The following is a 22,564-nucleotide window of genomic DNA, read 5'->3' as shown; positions in this document are numbered from 1 at the left end:
ACTATATAAATCCTTATTCTCTTCCCTTCCTTCTCCTCTACTGTGAAATGGAGGTAATAACACCAATAGTGCCTATTTATTAACTATGAGGTTCAAATGATATATTTGCAAAGGATTTAGCACAGTACCTGGCACGTAGTAGGTGCTATATAAATGCTTATTTCTTTCCTTTACGTATAACAAGTTTTTTTGCAAATCTTAAAGCATTATAAAATGTGAGCAGCTTTCCCCTCATGCCAAATAACAAAATGAATGAAATCAAGTTTTTATTTCAACTCATCAAACATAAAATTGTAGCCTGTCCTGTATGGCCACATAACAGAATTGTATTAATATACACATGTACTCTCTCAAACACAATATTAGCCTATTCATATACTTTATAGTCTTTCCTCATCAGGGAGTTCCCTATACCAGTGAAATCACAGGGTCCAGTCCTTATCCTTCTCTCTTTTATACACTTAAAATTATCACTATCATTGGGAAATAGTCAACTAATCTTTCAGATCTGAAAAATTATTTTTCATGGTGAGTTTTGAATGTTATAGCTCTTAACCTTCAGGCAATTCAAGTCAGCTTTCCTATATAGTAACTATAAAAAAAGATCGGATATTTTTAGAAACTAAACTGCCTTCACAACCTTTTCAGTGATCAATGCAGAATTGGGTTGTGACCCATGAAGGAGGCAGCCTCAAGAACACTATATGATTATATAAGTAGTACCTTAGCTAGACTCAAAATTCTAGTTCTGAACACTCCATCAGAGTGTTTTCTCTGCTTGTTCTGTGCCAGGAACAATCTTCTTCCTCTTCTCTGATTACTGACCTTCCAGGCTTCCTTTAAATCCCAATTGAAATCTTACTTTCTATAGAAAGCCTTCCTTAGTCCTCTTTTTTTTTTCTTTTTTCTTTGGAGGCAATCAGGATTAAGTTGACTTGCCCAGGGTCACACAGCTAGTAAGTGTCTGAGGATGGATTTGAACTCAGGTTCTCCAGACTCCAGGGCCAGTGCTCCATCTACGTTGCCACCTAGCTGCCCCCTTAACCCCTCTTAATTCCAGTGGTTTCCCTCTTTTAATTATCTCCTCTCTATCCTGTATATAGCTTGCTTTGTGTATATTTGCATGTTTACTCCCCCGTTAGACTGCATGCTCTTTGAGGGCAGGGACGTTTGCCTCATTTTATGTCCCCAGCACTTAGCAAGGTGCCCCAACTCATAATAGGCACTTTACAAATGTTCCCGGAATTACATGATGTGGTTGAGTATGAAATTCTGGGAATCATGAACCCAAGAACCTTTATAAGAGTGGTTCTGTGTGTATTTCCTGGAGTAAGACTTCCCATCAATAGCTGTCCAACAGCTTCATTCTGGAGAACAGGAATATCAATTCTTCACAAAACATTTGAAATCCTTGGGGAAAAGTTATATCGTTAGGTAAATGTTGCCTTACTTATTTGTTGATTTATTTGCTTCCCTAGCCTTTAAAAAATTATTTTTTGTCTTCTTGGGATTTGAAAGTCTTACAATTTTGGATAGTAGTTAAAATTCTTTCTCTAATTTTCTTTGAATGCTAGAAACCAAAAAGAGGTGCCCAATAGAAGCAATTCTCTCTTAACAATTGCCTTGGAAGAGAATAGATGAGCAGACTCCCTAGGGTTCTTTTTCCAGCCCTGTGTTTTTCATGATTCTGTGAAGTATGTCAAAGAATTGCTGTAGGGGAAAGAGCTGGGGCTATATTTACCTTTCCAATAAGTTTTATTTGTTGTTTCAGAACCGGTGCAATCCACATTGGCGATCGAATCCTAGCCATCAACAGCAGTAGCTTGAAGGGAAAACCTTTGAGTGAAGCCATCCATTTGTTACAGATGGCAGGAGAGACTGTCACGTTGAAAATTAAGAAGCAGACAGATGGTGAGTGTAACTAGAACCATGGTGCTGTTCCTCAGACAGCTAATGATTACCCCTATGTTTCTTCCCCTCAGTAACAATGTCCAAGCGTGCATTTGTGTGTATACTTTTCGGGAAATGACTTTCCAGTCTTTTGTTCTTAGCCAAAGGAGAATTGAGTAACTTTTTTTTTCCTTTAACCTTGCTGTGAAGCTTAAATTAATTTCCTGTCTTTGAAGTCCATTCAGCATCAAGTCCCAAGAAATTCCCCGTTCCCAGTCATTTAAGTGAGCTGAGTGATGTAGAGGATGAAACATCTACTCCACAGAAACCAGGGCAAACACTCCGACATTTACTGCGGTACAGCACCCAGCGTGGACAGTGCTGTTGAATCATGGGATAGCTCTGGTATGGATACCAGCTATGGAAGTCAAGGTACATCCCAGGGTTTGGAATGGGGAGCAGAGAAGTCGTTTTTGCAGCTCACTTTCCTCCCATCCTCATCCCTTGCTCTTCCAAGAGCACCTCCTTTGATTTCAGATTCAGTGTCCGCTCTGGTACAAGCACACTTCAAGCTACGTGAGGCTGATGCTTCACCTGAGCAGGCCTGGGTTTATTCTTTCCAGACACTGAAAAGTTGTGAACGTTCATCAAACACTAATAGGCTTTCAGTTGATTTACTGCTGTCCAAGGGTTTAGATTCACATAGCTGGTCCTTCAAGCTTAGATTAATATGAAGCAGGGCATGGATTTGAAGTGGTTTGCTGGTGACAAACCCAATTTTTTTTTCTTTTTAGCCTGCTTTCTTTAAAGATGTATTGGTAAGTGCTGAAGGTGTGCATGAGAGATTAGCTGGTGATTTGTTATCCATTCATTCCTGCCTTCTTGGGAATTTGAGCTGGAACTTGAGGTAGTAGCTCTAAATAATCATTATTGGATCATTTTGTAGTAATAATTTCTTTTAAACAAATGCTATTATTTTCCTTTGTAGACCTCGTAATTGTGCCAGGCTGTATATAAAACCAATCTACATGAAAGCTCATTCTGTGCCCAGTGGGTGGGAAGACAGGACATAAACACACAAAACAGGACTGAGCTGATCCCTAAGGGAAAGCTTTGATAGAGGGAAACATATAATCTTCCCCCAACTTTTTAAATACAGCATAGGAACATTAAGCATCAAGGGTTAATAAAAAAATGTTTCTTTAAATGTGTGAATGAATTCCATTCAAGACTGGTGATCTTATACCTGCCACTCAGTTTATCACTTGTATTCATTCATTTAGTAATTAATCAGTCACAGGACTTCCTTTGCATACTAGCGCCCTTCACTGGACCCCTGAGTGTGTGTGTGGGGCGGGGAGTGAAACTGCCGGTCATTTCTCCATCCTGATTTAAGTAAAGGATCTATGGAAGGGAGATTGCTAGAATTCCTAATGCAGCACCTTTTACTAGGCCAGGCACATCACTGGTATTTGTAAATAAAGCTGACTCTATCTATCTATCTGTCTGTCTGTCTGTCTGTCTATTGTGAACAAGGGTGAGATATTATAGTTTCTAGAGGTTTTCTAGCAGGAAGGGACTGGGGCATGCTTTAAGGGAAAAGACATCTGTAAACACAATAAGCCAGGCAGCAGGATGATTAGAAATCCCTGAGCAAGGTTTTGAGTCTGTAACATCTGCTCAAGGTTGCCCTTGAGTTGATCAAGGCTGGTTCTGTGGTTCTGGCAGCTACAGACATCTCCATATTCAGCTAAGATCACAAAGGATCACTGGTATGTCAAGCAGCTCTGAACCTCAAAAATCCTTCTAATTGGCTGGTTTTTGTGCAACTCCTTTGTCCTGCTCCCCTGTAAAGAAAAGAAGTTCTAATATGTAGTACAGTCATTACAGAGCCCATGGTCACTCTATCTATCTATCTATCTATCTATCTATCTATCTACTGCTGTTTTTGTCGTTTAGTCATTTCGGTTGTGTCTGAGTCTTTGTGACACTTTTTGGGGTTTTGTTGGCAGAGATATTGGAGTGATTTGCCATTTCCTTCTACAGCTCATTTTACAGATAAGGAAACTGAGGCAAACAGGATAAGTGACGTGCCCAGGGTCACACAACTAGGAAGTGTCTGAGTCCAGATTTGAACTCAGGAAGATTAGTCTTCCTAATTCACTCTATCCACTGTGCCACCTAGCTGCCCCATCCTACCTATTTGTCCCCATACATATATGTATAGACTGTGTATACTATGTATATATCTATATATGTATATATTTATGTATACATATGTGCTCATACATACATAAATATGTATATGTGTATGTTTGTAGGGGTAGTTAGGTGTCACAGTGGATAGAGTACTGGGCTTGGAATCAGGAAGACTTCTCTTCTTGGGTTCAAATCCAGCCCCAGACACTTACTAGCGGTATAACCCTGGGCAAGTTACTTAACCCTGTTTGCTTCAGTTTCCTCATTCGTAAAATGAGCTAGAGAAGGAAATATCCAACCACTCCAGTGTCTCCACCAAGAAAACCCCAAAAAGGATCACAAAGAGTCAGACACAACTGAAAAACATCTAAACAACAACAATGTGACCACATGGTATTCGTTAGAATTTCCCCTGGAGGATGGGAAAAGGGGGGAAAGAGAGTAAAATTCAAACCAGCTAATTTTGCTGCTTGTTAGAAACTCTGCTGAAGGTTAAGAGGAAAAAAAAAGATTTTGAACAACTAGAGAGAAGTTTGAGTTTTATTGAGATTTATTTACTGAAATATTATTTCTTGAGATTTATTTTAGTTCATTTCCATATATTATCCCATTTTCCCATTAGCATTAGTTAGGTGACCCATGGCTGCCAAATGACAGCTTAGCCTGAAGTTTGGTCCGTGTCTCATGAGAGCTTTGGAAAAAAGACTAGTGATCAAGTCTTTGTTTTGATATGGCTTAGTAGGGCTCATCCTGCAGAGACCCCCCCCCCCCACTACCCATAAGGCTGCAAAGGCTACCTTGACCTTGTGTGATTGGAACTCCTCAGGGCAGAAATCCACAAGTAGGCTTCCTTGAACCAAGAACCATGGCTGGCCAGAAAACTTTACTGATGGTTGGAGCTTCGTTATGTAAAATCAGTGGATTAGCCCTCTTTATCTTTATCTCTGAGCCAGTTATGTTCATTTTACAGGAAAGCAGTCATGATCCAGACTGAAATTCTCAGTTGATAGATGTCATTTTCTTCTAAGAGCTAAGTAAACTAATGCTGTAAGGTAAAAGTTGGTATTTGCTAATATACCCCTGATTGTAGGAGAGCTGCTGAAAACCTCATTTCCTTATCAATTACAATCAAGTTAAGTCAACAAGCATTTATTAAGGGTCTTCTGTATGCCAGGCCCTATGCTAAAGTGCTGAGGCAAAAAAAAAAAAACGTAAAGAAGGCCCAAAAAAAAGCAGTCCCTGATCTCAAGGAGCTCATAATCTGTTCTCCTGAAGTAGCCATTATTAGAGGGATAGAGGCCAGAGGAATCATATGAAAGGTAATTTTTAGACTTGGTGGAATATAACTCGTAACTTATTCAAGCATAACAGATAAGGTAGAAGGCAGATTAGAACCAATTAAGTGGCATAGTGGATAAATAGAGTGTTAGACCTGGAATCAAGAAAAGTTGAGTTGAAATCCAAAATCATAGATACTTCTCAGCTGTGTGACCCTGGAAAAATCACTTAATCTCATCCTGCCTCAATTTTCTCTTCTGTAAGATAGGGAATAACGTCTACTTCCCAGGGTTGCCATAAGGATCAGAGGAAATAATGTTTGTAAAGCTCTTTGCAAACCTTAAAGCAGTATATAAATGCTAGCTATTATTATCATCATTATTAGAAGGCAAGGCATTGTAGAGCAAGAGGTTTGCCACAGCTGTGGAAATTCACAGACCACAGCTGGAAAGTATGAGAGAGAGAGCATTTGGGTAAGGATCAAAGAAATGAGAAAGAGAAATCATAAAGCAATGGGAGTATGCTGAAGTCCAACCTTGCCAGCTGGAGGATTTGGATGAAAGTTCTTGAGACAGTTCACACAACCATGGAGGCATAGCTGTGTTGGGGGTCTCTCTCTGCTGAAAGTGAAACAAATGTAGATAATTTCATCTTTCAAAAGGGAGAGGAAACAATAATAAGAGATACTATTCAGGACCTGATTTTGACTATTAAGGAAGAGCTGGTTATTGAAGCCATGGGAGGAAAACATGCCATCTTAGAGTTTGTGATAGATAAAGAAAAAAATGTCAACACAGGATGTGATCTATAATGTAAATTTTAGGAGAATATACTTCAGAGTTCAGAGAAAGGATACAAAAGATCCCATGTGCTAAAACTCTAAAACTGCTTAAAATGATTGCAAAGACTTTTAATACTGAATTCTGAAAAAGTAATTTATTCTAATCAGGAAGAAAAATGGGGATCAGGAAGTAAAGTGAAAATGAAAGGAAAGAGAAAAATAACCCACATATATCTCCCTAGTAGGTGCCACAAAGACAGCTATGACATAGGAAGAATATTTGTGAAGAGGACCACTAATTCACAGAAAGTAATATCCAAGAATAGAGCAATAAAACTTGGGGCTTCAGATGTCTATACACTAATGCACAAAGACAGGTAATAAACACAGTGAAATGGAGATCTAAGGATTAAGAGATAAATTTTACTTCATAGCTGTCTAAGACTTGGTACGATGGGAACTATGGATAGATGTTCATTCTAATTTCATTTTTTGCATGTCATGGATAACTTTTGACAGCCTAGTAAAGCCTTTAGACCCCTTCTCAGAATATTGTTTTGTTGTTAACATTCATAATTAAAGGATATAATTAAAGGATAGTTAGAGTGAAAATAAAGCTCTATTTTCCCATTCAAGTTCATGGTCCCCCTGAAATCTATCCACCGAACCAATGTCTGTGAACTCCAAATTAAGTATTGATCAGACTATGACTATAGGAGGGCATACCTTATTCAAAAGAAACAGTACACACTAAAAGGATGGTAGATTAGTATTTGATATTAGGAACATATACTTGGAAGGAAATCCATGAACCAAAAGAGGGAAGGAGGGAGGGAATAGGCATTCCTTAAGCACCTGCTATGTGCCAAGCTCTATGCTAAGTGCTTTATGAGTATTATCTCATAAAATTTTGTTATTTGATTATATGAATTACGGTAGACACTATTTCAGTGAGGATCAATGGAAGGAGAAATAGAAGTGATGTCATCATGGAACTGTGCTATTTACTACCTGGACAGACTGAAAAATAATATGAAGAGTTAGAGAAAGAATAATCTGGCTAGAGGCATACTATGATAATGATGACAGACTTAAATTATCCAAATATTTGCTGGAGCTCTCTTCCAGCTAAAAACAGAGAAGTTCATTTTGTCCTTCAAAAAGTGGTGAGGGCAATAAGGAGACTTACTATCCTGCACATGAGTCTCATCAACAAGGAGAAACTAGTTGCTGGGATGAACTTTTGGGAAGAAATTACTATTTTATTTTAAAGTTTTTGTTAGGGAAAGGGCTAGTTTAGTCTCACATGACACTTGGATTTTGAAAAATCAGATTTCAAGACAGAAGAGGAAGGATACCATCGGTGAAAATTCTACACAAGTCAACCCAAGAGGGCTGGTCAGGAATGACACTCTGATGAGAAACACTTAATTCCACTGAGAAAGGAAAGCTGTCTAAAAAGACTGATGGGAATGCAAAAGGAATTTAATGACCAACAGATTTTTTTTAAAGAAACATAGAGAAAATGAAAGCAAGGGCAGGTACCTAAGGATGCCCACAAATAGCATGGTCCTGTAAAAACAATGTCAGGAACTGACCCAGAAAGAACTGAAGCCAGTAACAGATCCTGAGGGTGACAAAAAGATCTTTAAAAAAAAACAACTATATGGACATCAACAAGAAGATTAGAGAAGGAATATATATCTGCTGCTTGGAGTAAATGGGTCTGTGATTAACAGATGATGACAAAAAAGCAGAATTAATGACTCACCTAGCCATTTTGTTTCATTTTCTTTACAAGGCAAAATAGCCTTCAGACCATCTTGTATGGAATGAAAATTATGAGCAAGGATTAGAACTTGGGAAAAATGAGGGAATGGCAAGGGAGCAAATAAATACCTGTTCTCCATGAGTTTGAGTCACCAGGTCTAACAAACTACATATCTTTAGGTGATTGTTTACACTGTGGTCAGTTAAAAAAAAAAATTAGAGAACAAGAGATGTTTTCACAAAATTGGAGACAAAGAAAATGTCCTAGTTTTCTAAAGGAGGAAAATCTGAAAACTATAGCCCTGTGAGCTTGACTTTGATTCCTGACAAAATTCTTGAACCCTCTATTAAAATGATAGGTTGTGATTATCTAAAAAGAGATTCTTATAACAGATATTCATTAAGTGATGATTACTAGGATAATAAAGGGAATGAAGCAGGATATTGTAGTCCTAAATTCTAGAAAAGCATTTGAAGAGGTGTCTCATGCTGTCCTTGTGGACAAGATGAGAAGTAATAGAGATAATAATACAGTTAAATGGATTCAGACCTTGTCTAATGGCTGGGCACAAAGAGTAATGATTAATTGATTAGCACTGACCTTAAGAGAAGTGTCTAGTGGATTTCCACAGGGATATATCCTCAGCCCTATTGTCTACGTTTTAATCAATGACTTAGATGAAAGCAGAGATGATGTCACAGTTATCAAATTTTCAGGTGACATAAATCTAGGAGCTAGCACATGAAATCCAAAGGGACTAAATAGCACTAGAATGGTGGGCTGAATCTAATAAGTTGAAACCTGCTTAAGGATAGATTTAAAGTCCTGTACTTTGGGTTCTAAAAAAATCAGCTACACACATTTGCAATGGCAGGGGCATGCCTCTATAGCAGTTAATGAGAAAAAGAACTGAGATTTTAGTTTAAATGGAAGCTTAATGAGTCATGAGTGTTTTATGGCAGCCAAAAAAAGCTAATGTGGTCTAGGGCTGCATTACCAGAGGCATAATGCCCAGAATAGGGGAGGTAAGAATCCTACCCTGGTCACATGTGAAATACTGTTTTTAGTTCTAGGTGCCACATCGTAGGAAGGCTGTTGACAAACTAGAATATATCCAGAGGAGTGCAAGTAGAGTGGTGAAATGATTCCATGCTATCCTGCATCAATTGAAGAAATTGATGTTTAGTCTGGAAAAAAAAAAGATTTGGTAAATTGCACATCCTTCAGTTATCCACAGGCCTGTTACAGGGAAGAGGATTTACACTTGTTCTACTTGGACCCAGTAAGCAGAGCTAGATAACTGTTTTCTCTAGCAAGGGAATTAAAATACAAAGGGCTAGGAGGAAAATGAAACCCAAGATGAGTCATTAGATTATAAAATGGCAGAAAGTCTAGTTTTCCTCAGTTCAAGTCACTTGCCTCCAGTGAACCATATTCCAAATCAATAAAAGAGCTTTCAAATTTGATGGTTGAACCCTTCTCTGTGATGTTTGAAAACTGGTTGATAACAGAAGAGGGACAACAAGACTTAGAGACAAGTGAATACCTTGGTTTTCAAAGAAGAAATGAATTCTTTGAACTATGGGCTGGTTAACCCAGTGTCAATTACTGGCAAAATTCTAGAATGGACTATGGAAGACACAGTTGGCAAGTATTTAGAGAGAGAAGCAGTTGATCACTAAGATTTCTCAGGGACTGTGGATCACCACCCTAGCTTCAGTTTCCTTTTTAAGTAGAACAACAGAACATTGTAGTTCTTAATATATTTTAATTTCTATAATGCATTTGACAAATTCTCTCAGAATCATTTCTGGAATTAAAGGAATACTAGATGGATGAATGTATACCTATGTGAATTCAGAACTTGTTGAACATATGACCTCAAAGAATGGTGACAAATGAATTCATGTCACCCTGGAGGGAGGTGACTTTTTGGGAGTGCTTCAGAACATTTGGCCCTGTTCTGTTCAGTAGCATTATCAGTGAAGAAGAAACTGGGAAGGAAAAACTCTATGAACTTATGTAGAATGAATCGAGCAGAACTAAGGGAGACAATTTATATAGTAACATCTGTAATATCTGAGAGGACCAAAGAGATCTCTTTTTTTCCAGAGATGATTGACTTAAAATCAGAAGGAGACAAATATTTTTAGACATTGGCAATGTAGGAATTTGTTTTGCACATTCCTTATGAGTGTTTTCTTTTTTAAAATTATTGTTTAATAAGGAGAGACAACTTTAAAAAAACAAAACCATAATGCAGCCCTTACTAGTAAAGGTATCAAGTAGGAAGCAGTCAGTTTGTTAACAAGTATTTATTAAGTATTTGCTATGTTTTGGGCACTGGTGCTAAGCACTGGAGATGCAAAGAAGGCAAAAAACAGCCTCTGCTTTTAAGGAGTTCTCCTTCTCCTTGGGGAGGCATGAATATAAATATATATATAAATATATATATATATATATATATATATATATATATATGTACACATATATATACATATATATATGCATATATATATAAACAAGATAGGTGTCGGGTAAATTGGAGGTAATTGGAGGCAGGGATCAATAACGTAGAGATATAAGTGTTAGTGTCAGCCATGCCTTTTTCTGAGTCATCTGCTACACTGATGGAGACATTTTATGTGGGAGGTACTGTTCTCCTCTTTCCACCTAATGAATTACAACCTCTAACAGAGACACGAATAGCTAGAACTAGAAACTAGATTTTCTGCCACTAAGTTCAGAGGACAATTCTATGCCTATGTATGATTTAATCTTGCCTCCTCCTCCTCCCCACAAACCCCTTTATACTTCTCATTACTCAGTGACGCCATTATGTTAAATAATGCTCAGGAAAAGGTGCAGACTGTTATATATTTGGTAAGCATTTGAAGATATTTTCCTGAACAGCTGTGATGGATTGATACTGACCCATCTGTAATCTCTTGCCCAGCCTACTAGAATGAATTAAAGTGGAATCTTTCATTTAGCTGTGAACAAGTTAGAATTTCTTCAGGGCTTGGGAATGAATATCATGCTTTTGTGGGGAGATACCCAATGATGCTAAATGGTGGTTGCATTGGTTTCAGTGCTAATCTCAGAAAAGGGCTCCTGAAGTGTTTAACAGGTTGGTAAGAAGGGTGCAGGCCTTCCTTAACACTTCTTCCAGCATAAGAAATTAGATCTTACACATTTCTCTTTTTAGCTTAGAAAAGAAAGCCAGTGAACCTGCCTATAGACTAGGAATATCCTATAGTTATACCCCTACCATTTCTCTTCTGGAGGAGAGGCTGGTCAGAGCAAAGTATAATTCAGCTTCGTAGGTGGCAAACTACTCATTCATCACACACATGGCTTCTTACCAACCAGCTAATCACATTTCTGCTGCTGTCAGAGAAAAAGGATGAAATATTGAACTGTAAATATTTCCTGAGTTCTGCATTGTTATAAAGTATGAGCTCACCAGACTGAAGGCTAATAAGGAATGCTTCCAGAGTGTGTCAGTGAGTTGTGTCCTAGGCCTTGGGACCAAAATGTTGGATAAGAGGACCATTATCCTTTGGGTCCTGTTCTTTTCTTAGGTCATTGGCAAGTAAAATAGACACCACCTCTAACAAGCCCCCCTGTGTATTTATAGCAGTTGTGGGAAAACATGATGGGGGACAATGGAGTAAAAATGGTAGAGGGATTTGGCCCCACATATGTACCTTATTAATTGCATAGTGCATAATCAGCAAGACTCGTGGATGGCTCCTACCCTCCATGGTTCCTGAATATGTCATGGAAAGCATCATTTGAACTTGGGAGCTCAGAAAAGGCTTCATGGAGGAAATGCTTGCTGAACTGAGCCTCAAAGAAAGAGAAGGATTTAGGGAGTCCATTGCAAACTTGGGGATGGTCTGTACAAGTGTGCAGAGGTGAGAAAGGATAAGACCAGGTCAAGAAGTGGCTGATCATCCGGTTTTGTTTTGATGGTGAAGCTGAGGACTTTGTGTTTTATTTTTTTAGGCAATGGGGAAGCCTGTAGAGATTTTTAAACAAGAAAGAAACAAAAAAACCTCCACACAAGGAAAAGTATTCTGACAATGGTTTGAAGTATCATAGGATCATAGATTTAGAAGGAACCTAGAGGTCCTGTAGACCAACCTCATCATTTTGCAGATGAAGACATTGAGATGCATAGAAATTAAGTGACTTACCCAAGGTCACTTGGCCACAAGACAGATAGGCAGAGCTAAGATTTGTAGTACTCAGGTTCTGTAATTCCAAGTAGATGTTGCTTCTACTAAGCAAGAAAGTCAATTAGGAGGCTATTAAGAAAGTTCAGTCAAATGATAGCAAGGGACCTATTCTAAGATGATGTCTGTGTGAGGAGAAAAGAGAGGACAAAAAAGAAATTTTTCAACAAATAGAATCAACAGAACTTGATAACTGACTAATTGGATATGGAGGATGATGAAGAGAAAAGAATCAAAGATGACTGAATTTTCAAGCACGAGTGTCTAGGAAAATGATGGTGTCATTCGCAGAAATAGGGAAGTGGAGAAGAGAATTGGGATTTGGGAAGAAGCTAAGTTCAATTTTGAATATTTTAAGGATATTCGAATATAGTTGAAAATGCAAGTGTATGGATCAAGGGTGAGACTGGGACTGAATATATAGGTTTGAGAGTCATTAACATAAAATTGATCATTGAATCTATGAGAGTAAATGGAATTGTCAAGGAAGAGAATGTTGAGATTAAAGAGGACCAAGGAGAGAATCTTGGGGAACCTTCCACTTTTAGAAGTTGGAGGGGGGGAGGCCATTTATAGACAGGAAGTGATCCAGAAAAGAGGAGTAGCATGGAAGCCATGGAAGGAAAAGGCATCAAGTAAGAGATGAGACAATGGTCAAAGATATCAAATGTGAGATATTTTTTATATTATCATTAATCTTGATATTCTACACTAACCTACCAAATTTAGTCCACACTGGTCAGTTTCTTTACACATTTTCACAGTACAGGCAGAGAGACAACCACAAAATGCCACAAGGCCAAGATGAACCAGAAACCTGACTACATTCATTTCAATGTTCTTTCTTCAAAAGTAGAGTATAATGCCTTACTTAAATTTTTAGGCCCTAGCCTCCAGGCTTCAGGATCCAATTTCAATGCATTTGAATGGAGGAATCCTAAACAAAGAGGTGGTTTATCCCCAACGAGCAAGACGCTAAATCAAGAAGTGGATCTGAGTGATTATGAATGGGAAAGACCAGCAGCTAGTAGGTAAGATTTCTTTGTGTGAACTTGTGTCTTCCAGCGCTATTTCCCATGGTTGGTAATTCAAGCTAGATCTGTGCTTCCCTTCTTCCCATGGTCTTGTTCTTCTTCAAAATTGCCCTTGGGCTTCTGGAATAATAGAGTCATAATACAATGTACAAGGGCAGTGTAGTTAGTACCACGATGTTGAGCAAAGTACATAAAGCTATGGAATCAATTGTATGGTCTAATTTGATTTTAAGAAACATTGATTAAGTGCCTGTTCTGTACCAGGCTGAGTGGTACAGTGTCTAGAGATCAAGAATAAATGCTTATCCTCTTCCCTTCCCCTTTGGAGTTAAGAAGACTTGGGCTCCATTTTACTTCTGGTACATATGGCCTGTGTGACCTTAGGTAAGTCTCTCTACTGTTTAGTATCCCCAGGCAACTCTCAAAGGCCAGAAGTTGCTGAAGAACTGCATATCTGCATTGGAAGGATTTTTTTTTCATCTGGAGTTTACTACACCAGTGAAATAACAGGCCAAAAGGAAAATGCAAGATCCTCTCCTAGACAGTAGGAATACATAGACGAAAATGAAACTGTCCCTGCCTTCAACAGGCTTATAGTGTGCTGGAAAGAAACAGCATATATAAATATATATTATATCTATATCTATATCTATATCTATATCTATATATCTATATATATTTATATATTTATATTTATAAAGTAAACAGAAATTAATTTGGGGGTTAGGAAGCAGAGTGTACTAATGACTAGGGGATCAGGAAAGGTCCTCGTGTAGAGGCCACTGGAGCCAATTCTTGAAGGAAGCTAACAGTTCTAAGAGGTTAATGTGAGGAAGAAGAACATTTCGGGCATAGAGATAAGAGAAGGGCTATCCTATACTCCTATAGAGTTGCCTAGAACAAAAAAAAATGTAATAATGTACACCTAATGAGAATAGTAATGGGATTCATTTTCTTCTTTCTGAAATTCAGCTTCTTACTTTATAACAAAGTCTAACAACCTTTGCTTCTCTCTTCCATTTTACTAAAAATTAAGCGAGTCCATGTTAGTAATGGCAAGTTAGCAAAGACATATTCAAGATGGTGCTTTGGGCCAAGAAGTGATTTTTCACTTTGGTGCTCCAAGGAAGCATGTTCTAGGGCGAATCAGTAACTAATCGGTGAAAAGTCATGGTCCCAAAGTGGCATTAATAAACATCTGCTGGATTAAAAGATATAGCTTTAATCCATCTAACAGGTTCAGATTGTCTTATTTTTCATACAAAGCCCAGAAAATTTATGCCCTTGAAGTGCCTTAGTGATATGACTAATAGCTGTAGTCTTTAAAAGTTTGAATTTCAATAGTAAGACTCATTAAAAGAAAATGTAGTCTCCTTAAAACCTGCTTGCTTTAACTCTGGTCCATTTTTTAAATTTTTATTCTTTTTGATGGAGGGAAATGTTGGGAGCCCATGGCCTATATGGAGTGATAAAGGTGGAAAAAAGCAGGACGCTCCCAAAGCTCTGTCCATTTGATCTTCATTAGGCACTTTAGTAACCCTTCGGCCATAACACTCATCATCTTCCTCCCCGTAGGAATAATGTGATTTGTCCACAAAGACACATCTTAGTGGTGGAATCAGGATGAGAATCAGCAGCCTCCGTTTATTTTGTTGTTCAGTCGTTTCAGTCGTGTCTAACTCTTTGTGACCCCATTTGGGGTTTTCTTGGCAAAGACACTAGAGTGGTTGGACATTTCCTTCTCCAGCTCATTTTACAGATGAGAAAACAGAGGCACACAGGGTTACGTGACTTGCCCAGGATGACACAGCTAGTAAATTTCTGAGGCCAGATTTGAACTTATCTCTTCCTGACTCCAGGCCTGGCACGCTATCCACCACACCACCCAGGTGCCCTCAGTTTCTACTGTATTGCTTAATCTGGTAGCTGCACTCCTTTGTAAATGCTACTGGGAAGAATCAGAAGATCATAGATCCAGAACTAGATCCAGTCATCTCATACAACCTCCTCGTTTGACAGTTGAGGAAACTGAGGCCCAGAGAGAAAGGAGGGAATAACTTGACCCGGATTATAGATAGGAAGTGGCTGATCTGAGATTTGAACCCAGGTCCTTTGGTTCCAAATCCAGACCTCTGACCATAGTACCAGGCTGACTCCTGGGTGAGAGTCAACCCGCTCCAGGGAGTCTTGATCTCATCAAATGCTCAATCATTGAATTGTTCTTTGGTGAGGATGAATGTGCTTGCCTTCAGTATTTATGCCAATGTGGACCCCTAAAATTGAAGGACTGTCTGCTACCAAAGTAAGGGAAAGGAACACACACACACACACACACACACACACACACACACACACAGAGCTCACATATCACTGAGAATTTCTCAATTATTTCTGGTCCCTTTACCCACCTTTCCACCCTAATTCCTCTGCTGTCACAAATGACGTGTGTGTCGAACAAGGGGTAAAAATCTTGATTCAGGGACAAACACATCACCACCTTTGATGGCTGAGTCTAACCTAAATCCTTCTATGTGTTCACAGTCTTCCAGGGACTCACAACAATGCCGATGGGGAACAGGAAGAGAATTTCTGGTCTCAGGCACTGGAGGACTTAGAAACCTGTGGACAGTCAGGAATCCTGAGAGAGCTCGAGGTAGCACCGACCCCGCCCATCCCTGATTCCAGCCAACTTTCATTTTTTGGTTCTTCTTACCTTTATCAGTTTGCATTTTTCACTCCAGCACATTTAAAAGCTTTAACCCCTCTCCACAGGAGAAAGCGGACAGGCGTCTGTGTTTGAGAAACATGACTCTCTTGGTACCTACCCTTTATGTTAATATTTTTTGCTTGTGAAGCTGCCTTCCCTGCCCTCTGCCCTCCAGAAAGCAATTTGATTTTTTTTTAAATGCTGCTGAAATGATTTATTCTCCCATTTCCACCCTCAAGGCTTCCTGACTTGTAGCTTCTGCCATCCTGCCCTGCTAATCCCAACTGCACATGCAGCATTTCCCACCAGATTGCTAACAAAAAAGAAAAACAAAAAACAAAAATCCAAACCAGGTTTCACAGCTGCTGCGCATTCCATTCTGTTAAGCTGGTTTAGAAGGGTTCCTTGGCATGATAGCATTTGTATCTGGTATAGAAACTAATTCGATCATTAAGAGGAACATAAGAGGAAATTTTTGCTTGCTTTTTGTCCTTAAAATAGGTAATGTGCCAGCTGGTGAATGAGCACAGCTGACATTTTTTTTTTAAGCAGCCAAAATAATCACACAATGCCTTGCTGTTAATTGCAAATCCTGATTCTTCGCTTGCTTTATTTAGTGTAAATTTGAGGGGGAGTGAGATGGTGTGTAATAATTGAATCCATCTTTTACTAGTACCTTCCCAGAGAGTTTCTTTAATCAAAGCAATTAATATTCCAGCAGCATTCACACTTTGGAGTGAGAAGTCCTAGACTATTCCTTTTATGTTCTTTTAAATTTTGTGGGGGGCTGCAAAAAGTGGCAGGATGTCATTTTCATTCTGACGTCACTTGGAGTCCCTCGTAATCGTAAGGAATGTGAATGGCCTATTGGGGGAGAAACCTCCTTCAGTGCTAAAGTGATCTTGTGCCCCTGTATCACGTTGCTTCTCTCTTGCATGGATGGACCTTTGGTGTGATTCTAAGATTGTATGTATTTGCAAGTAGGGTTGTCGAGAGCAATTATGAGTTTTTTATTTATAAATTCTGTAGTTTCATATGGCATGATCTCACAGGCTAATGTCTCAGTTTCTGTTGTTCAGAGCCCAGTTCAAGGAAAGGGAAGTGGATGACAACTCTGAAATTCAAGCAAATTGAGATTAGAAGAGTCTCCCCTCCTTGGGATTTTCAAATTTCACACGTGGCAGAACTAGTAACTATCTAACAATTGGTTCATAGGAACATTCACCGCCTTTTCCATATTTAAATTGATTGTTGAAAAGAGCCCAAATTGCAGATGCAATACAAACGCATCTCTTTTTGTTACCCTCAAAAACCAGCCTTGACATTGTCTTTTATAGGAATGCTTTGGTTCAGATGACCTTTCCATTTTTCTCTGGGATGCTTTCTGGTCTTATATAAAACTACAAAGAGTAATAGACCCTCCTCTGGTATACCCATTTCCAGTCTGTAGAAGCTGTTACTGCCGTGGAAGCTTATTTCCACATAGAGTTACTGTTCCCTCATGAAAGGGTACTTCAAGAGGAACCAAGTTGCTTTGATACTGCTTCAACCAACTGGGTCCCTTGGAAATGGAAATAAAGAAATTAAATTAGTTAGATGAATAGAGAGGTAATATGATATGTCCATAGTAGCTGTGGAATCAGAAGGATCTCACTTTCATGTCCTCCTTTTGACCCTTAATAGTTGTGTGATCTAAGACCAGTAAATTCTTAGTGCCCTGGGCCATCCTCAAAAAACAGTAAATTACAAAGGTGTGATTAATTAGTAGGGAAAGTTTCCACACTGAGAATTCTCCACACCAGTAAATAACAGGTTCACCCACATACCCAACATATAATAGTGAATTAATAAATATCTATTAGGCTCCCACTATGTGCCAAGCACTATACTAAATACTGAATATAGATTGAACAGAGGATAAAGTTCACAACAACAAAGACTAGTTAGATTTAGGTCATAAATTTAGGTCCTGTTTATACTTTTATAAGCAAGGGTAAAAATAAATGCATGACCTAGTGCTTTGATTAAAATATTCATGTGAACAACACTGACAGAACTAGTATCCCACTTGTGAAATTCATACACATACCTTCATGTATGCACAGTAATTATTATTAATGATAATAACTGGCATTTATATGGTGTTTTAAAGTTTTTAAAGAAGTTAATTCAAATTATTCTTTAATATATTAATATTTAATATATTCTTTAATGTATAATGTATTCTTTAATTTCTATGTTTAATATGTTTAGTATAAATTCATTAATCATTAATGTATTATATAATTCATATTGACTATATATTTAACTTAATATATATCCTTTAATAATCATTTATGATAGCTATGACAGCAGGAAACCTTAGTTCCACCAAATGACTAGCAAATTGGCAAAAGAAGTATAAACTAGAAGCTAATTAACAACATTGCTATCAGTCTGTTCCTTTTTAATCTCTGCATATACTTTCACATAACCTACAAGAAAAGTCTGAATTCTGTCATTTTGTTGAACTTAAGCTTCTGGAAACTAATTTAGAGATTATCTCAATCCCCTCCCTTATGTAATAGGTGAGGAAATTAATACCCAGAGAGATTGTGACTTAGCCAAGGTTACACAGTCAGAAGGGTGAGCACCAAAACCCCTTATCTCTTAACTCCCGGCCCAGAATTCTTTTCTATTTAATGGCCTCTCTCAGAAAAATAAACACCACTGTGCATGTGAGATATGATGTACTTTGTGCAAAGCAAAACTTTAGCAAACATCAGAGAGTAAACTCCATCAACACTGGAGAGATTGTTACCTAGAGAGATATGTCTATTTATTTAGCAATATTGAGTGATGATATAACAAGGGCATAGCCTCACTATTGTAGCTGGACAGAAACAAAGGTACTATTGCCATCAGTGATAGTTTGTTACTTTTATTCTTATCTTTGCATATATATACTTCTCATGTTCTTATAATTCACTTTAAACAATATCAAAGTGTGGAGACAGGAATGGGAACTTCCTCAGTTGCCAGACATTGTCTCTCCCTTCTAATTTTCTTCCCACAAACCTTTTACTTGGTCTCTAAAAGTACCATCCCTCAAACATACCCTGGAACAGATAAAGTGATTAAGTATTTGGATTTTTCAGGGCTTCCCACTAGCTATCAGAAAAGTGAATAGGGAGCAGAGACATCAGCAAAGCAAGAGCTAAAGTTGATGGATTGGGGTGATCTTAGTAGATTGATATATCAACATATAGAAGTAGCTGGTGGCACAGTAGGTAGAGCTCTGGACCTGGAGTTGTAAAGACCCATGTTTAAATTAAAAACTATGTGACCCTGGGCAAGTCACTCTCTAGTTTGTCTCGGATTCTTCAACTATAAAAAGAGAATAATAATAGCACTCACCTCACAGTCATATTGTGAGGATCAAGTCCAGTAATATTTATTTAAAAATTTTAAAGAATACTTAACACAGTACCTGGCACATAGTCAATGCTATATAAATGCTTACGTCATCCTTTTCTCCCTTCAACAAAGAAAAATTGAGGCCAGACAAAAATGAGTGCCCTATATCAACAAAGAAAGTCATTTGCCAACTGTTGATAAATTTAAAAACAAGATTTAGCTCAGATAACATGCATAATCTACCCATGGATGCGTTACAACTTGGCCATACGTAGTACATGTGTACTTTCCAAGTAATCACTAAGATTACTGATAAAGGTCAGGATTTTTCCATGCACCGTTATTTTTATTCAAGCTGGTTATCAATTAAATTGTGCCTGTATATGACTTTTCCATGGTGACACAAAAGGAACTCTGCTATATTTTTTGCTTCCCAACTTAAAGTGACTCAACATCTATAATAATTGAAGGATCTGATGAATTTCTCTTTTGCCGCAGAGTTTAAAATCTCTGGTGGAAGCTACGTTAGAGTTCTCTTCTGATATGATGACATGGCCCCTCTGCATTGTTCCTTTTTTAGTTACTAGTTTAATATGGTTCTCATTAAGCAACCAGACACCATGTACCATGAAGGATATATTTTCACTACCAAATGCTACGTGCCCTGGTTTGTCTTTAAAGTATCTTCACATTAAGAGAGGAAAGAGTATCATGGTTCTAATTTTAGAAAAAAAAAATTTGCAGGATTTTTACCATCCTATGACAATGACAGACCCAAACCTAATGTTGAATTCTGCTGGTGGCCCATTTCTGGAACCCAGCTATAGTTAGTTAATTAATGCAATTAATCTTCTGGCATCACTCATGTTGTATGAGAAATAAGCTTATCATTTCTCATATATTATGTTGTGTACATAGCACTGAGCAATCTTTCTGATGTTTTGGTAGTTCTCAGTTCCCATCTCGCAGACATTTAGCAAAGTGGTGAGCACAGCAGAGATGACAGATGATGATTCTTTTCTTTTATAATTAACTTTTTTTTTCAAATGAAAATCTGTTTCTCTTTCCCTTCCTTTCCACCTGCTAATTGAGAAAACAAGAAAAACAAAACTCCTGTTATCAACATGTATGTGTGTAGTCAGGTGAAACAAATTCCCACATTGGCCATGTCCAAAAAATGTCTCAATTTATACCCTTGAGTCCAAATGCATGATTTTTCTTGCACCTCTCTTAATCCTGGTTCTCCACAGAGAACCACAAAGTAGTTGGGAAGCATCCACCATCCTAAAAAAAAAAAAAAGCCTGGTATTCTTTTTTTTTTTGCCAATATAACAAAATTTAACCATTAGCAGCCTTTTGGAGGTGGGGGTAACACAGGTAAACATGAGAGCAGAGTCTTTTTTCTCTTTGTAGCATGAACCAGGTTCTGTGGAATTGGCGACTTATTTCTGGGGGCAACATGAATGAAGGGCAAAGGACATTTCTGAATGAGAAGTCCTTAGTCTTTTACTCGAAATTAATTCACTAGAAGCTGCCTGTGTGAATTCTTTCTGTTAGTTTCAATTCCACAGAAAGATTCTCCTGCTGCATCCTAAATGTGGCTTTCTTAAATGTCAGAGTCTGCAGGAAACAAATGCTTAGAGCATTGCGCAGTTCCAGTTTCCAAACTGCCCTAAGTGTATTCACACCTAACAATGCAAGGACTTTGACTGACATTTTCATTGGGCATTAGGAACATCACTTACAAACCAGTTTCCTGAAGTTTTACAGACCATACCTAGAGCGCTCATACATCCATTCTCTAGCCTTTGGCTGTGCACTGAAGTGACTGTATTTTGATTGGGGTAAAGGAGATTATGAATTAGTAATAAAACCTCTTCATCAGTTCAAGGGTGTAATTTTCCCCTCCCTCCTTAAAACTGTCAATGCAACAGGCAACAATCATGCTGGGGAGCACGCTGAGCTTGAATCATGAGGCCTCCACTCCATCACGTGGTCAATTGGGACGCCAGGCCAGCTTCCAAGAACGGAGCACGTCCCGGAGCCACTACAGCCAGGCGACGCGAAGCAACACCCTGCCCGTCGATATGGGTAGGAAGTCTATGCCCCCGAGAAAAATCAAGCAAGAGATCAAGGAGATCATGTCCCCAACTCCTGTGGAACTGCACAAGGTAAAAAAAAAAAAGAAAGAAAGAAAAATTCTTAGTCTTGTAATTTATTGTAAGTTGGCATTCAAGGACCAAATTCAGTGTGTTTCCCCAACAGTGTGCTTTTGTTGAGGCAGGCATGAAAATGCTGTAGTCCCTATAATCTAATTCTAAAACCTGGGCTTGAAAGTAAATCCTCAAAGACTATGTTCTTTATCAAAGGTGACCTTTTGGTCTTTTCAACTTAAAAAATGATAACCAGCTTTCATGAAATGGCACAAGGGAAAGAACAGTGGCTTTGCAATAAGAAAACTTGGGGTCAGTTCCTGTGCCTTTCACTGCCTTTGTAACCCTGGGCAAATCACTTCACTTCTCTGGGCCCTGATTTCTTCATCTGTAAAATGAAGACCTTGGATTAGATGGTTTCTAAGGTTCCTTCCAGCTTGAAATCTCTGATCCTGTCATCCTAATTCTATAATAAAATTGCCTAAATCCATTAGGTCACTCACTGAAGTTTATGACTTCCATGCTTTGAGAATTTTGATAATCTTCTAAACAATACAACAAGTACAGCTTTATGCAAGACACTGTACTGGGACAAATAACCCTTGCTGTCAAGGAGCTTACAGTCAGTTGGGATGTAAACACACACACACACACACGTACATTTCATATATGGTTGTGTATATGTGTGCACATATATACATGAACAGACATGTGTATGTGTATTCCTACACATATATGTGTGTGTATATTTTACATATGTGTGTTGATGTATACACACACATACATGATAATTTGAGAAGACAATTTTAACAACTGGGGGGTATCAGGAAAGGTTTCATGTAAAACAGATCACATGAGCTGAGCCTTGAAGGAAGCTTGAGATTCTAAAAGATGGAGGTGAGGAAGGAGCACGTTCAGGTCATGGGACACAGCCTTTGCTACATCCTCTTTGTGCAGAGATAGGATTTGGAATTTCATGTATGGAGTATGGCCACTGACACAGTTTGGCTGGAATGTGAAGAGTGTGATGGGGATTAATGGGGAGTGAGCTTAGAAAGGCAGGCTGGAAACAGAAGAATGCTTAAGCTCAATATGATTACTGGCTCATTTGGTT

General features: G+C 38.3%; 1 protein-coding gene across 1 annotated transcript in view; it reads left to right on the top strand.

Annotated features, from left to right (window-relative positions):
* The window catches only part of GRIP1 (glutamate receptor interacting protein 1), a 230,696-nt gene that overhangs the window by 178,104 nt on the left and 30,028 nt on the right, over positions 1 to 22,564 (top strand). Inside the window, exons 16-19 of the mRNA XM_078146166.1 lie at positions 1,772 to 1,911; positions 13,044 to 13,191; positions 15,736 to 15,847; positions 21,232 to 21,468. Coding sequence (XP_078002292.1) covers positions 1,772 to 1,911; positions 13,044 to 13,191; positions 15,736 to 15,847; positions 21,232 to 21,468 — 637 coding nt within the window. The remainder of the gene's footprint in view (positions 1 to 1,771; positions 1,912 to 13,043; positions 13,192 to 15,735; positions 15,848 to 21,231; positions 21,469 to 22,564) is intronic.

Source organism: Phascolarctos cinereus, unplaced genomic scaffold, assembly GCF_003287225.1.
Source record: "Phascolarctos cinereus isolate Bilbo 61053 unplaced genomic scaffold, phaCin_HiC Scaffold_1;HRSCAF=81, whole genome shotgun sequence".
Taxonomy (NCBI): Eukaryota; Metazoa; Chordata; class Mammalia; order Diprotodontia; family Phascolarctidae; genus Phascolarctos; species Phascolarctos cinereus.
Note: the sequence above shows the minus strand (reverse complement) of the source record. Positions and strands in the feature narration are given on the sequence as shown.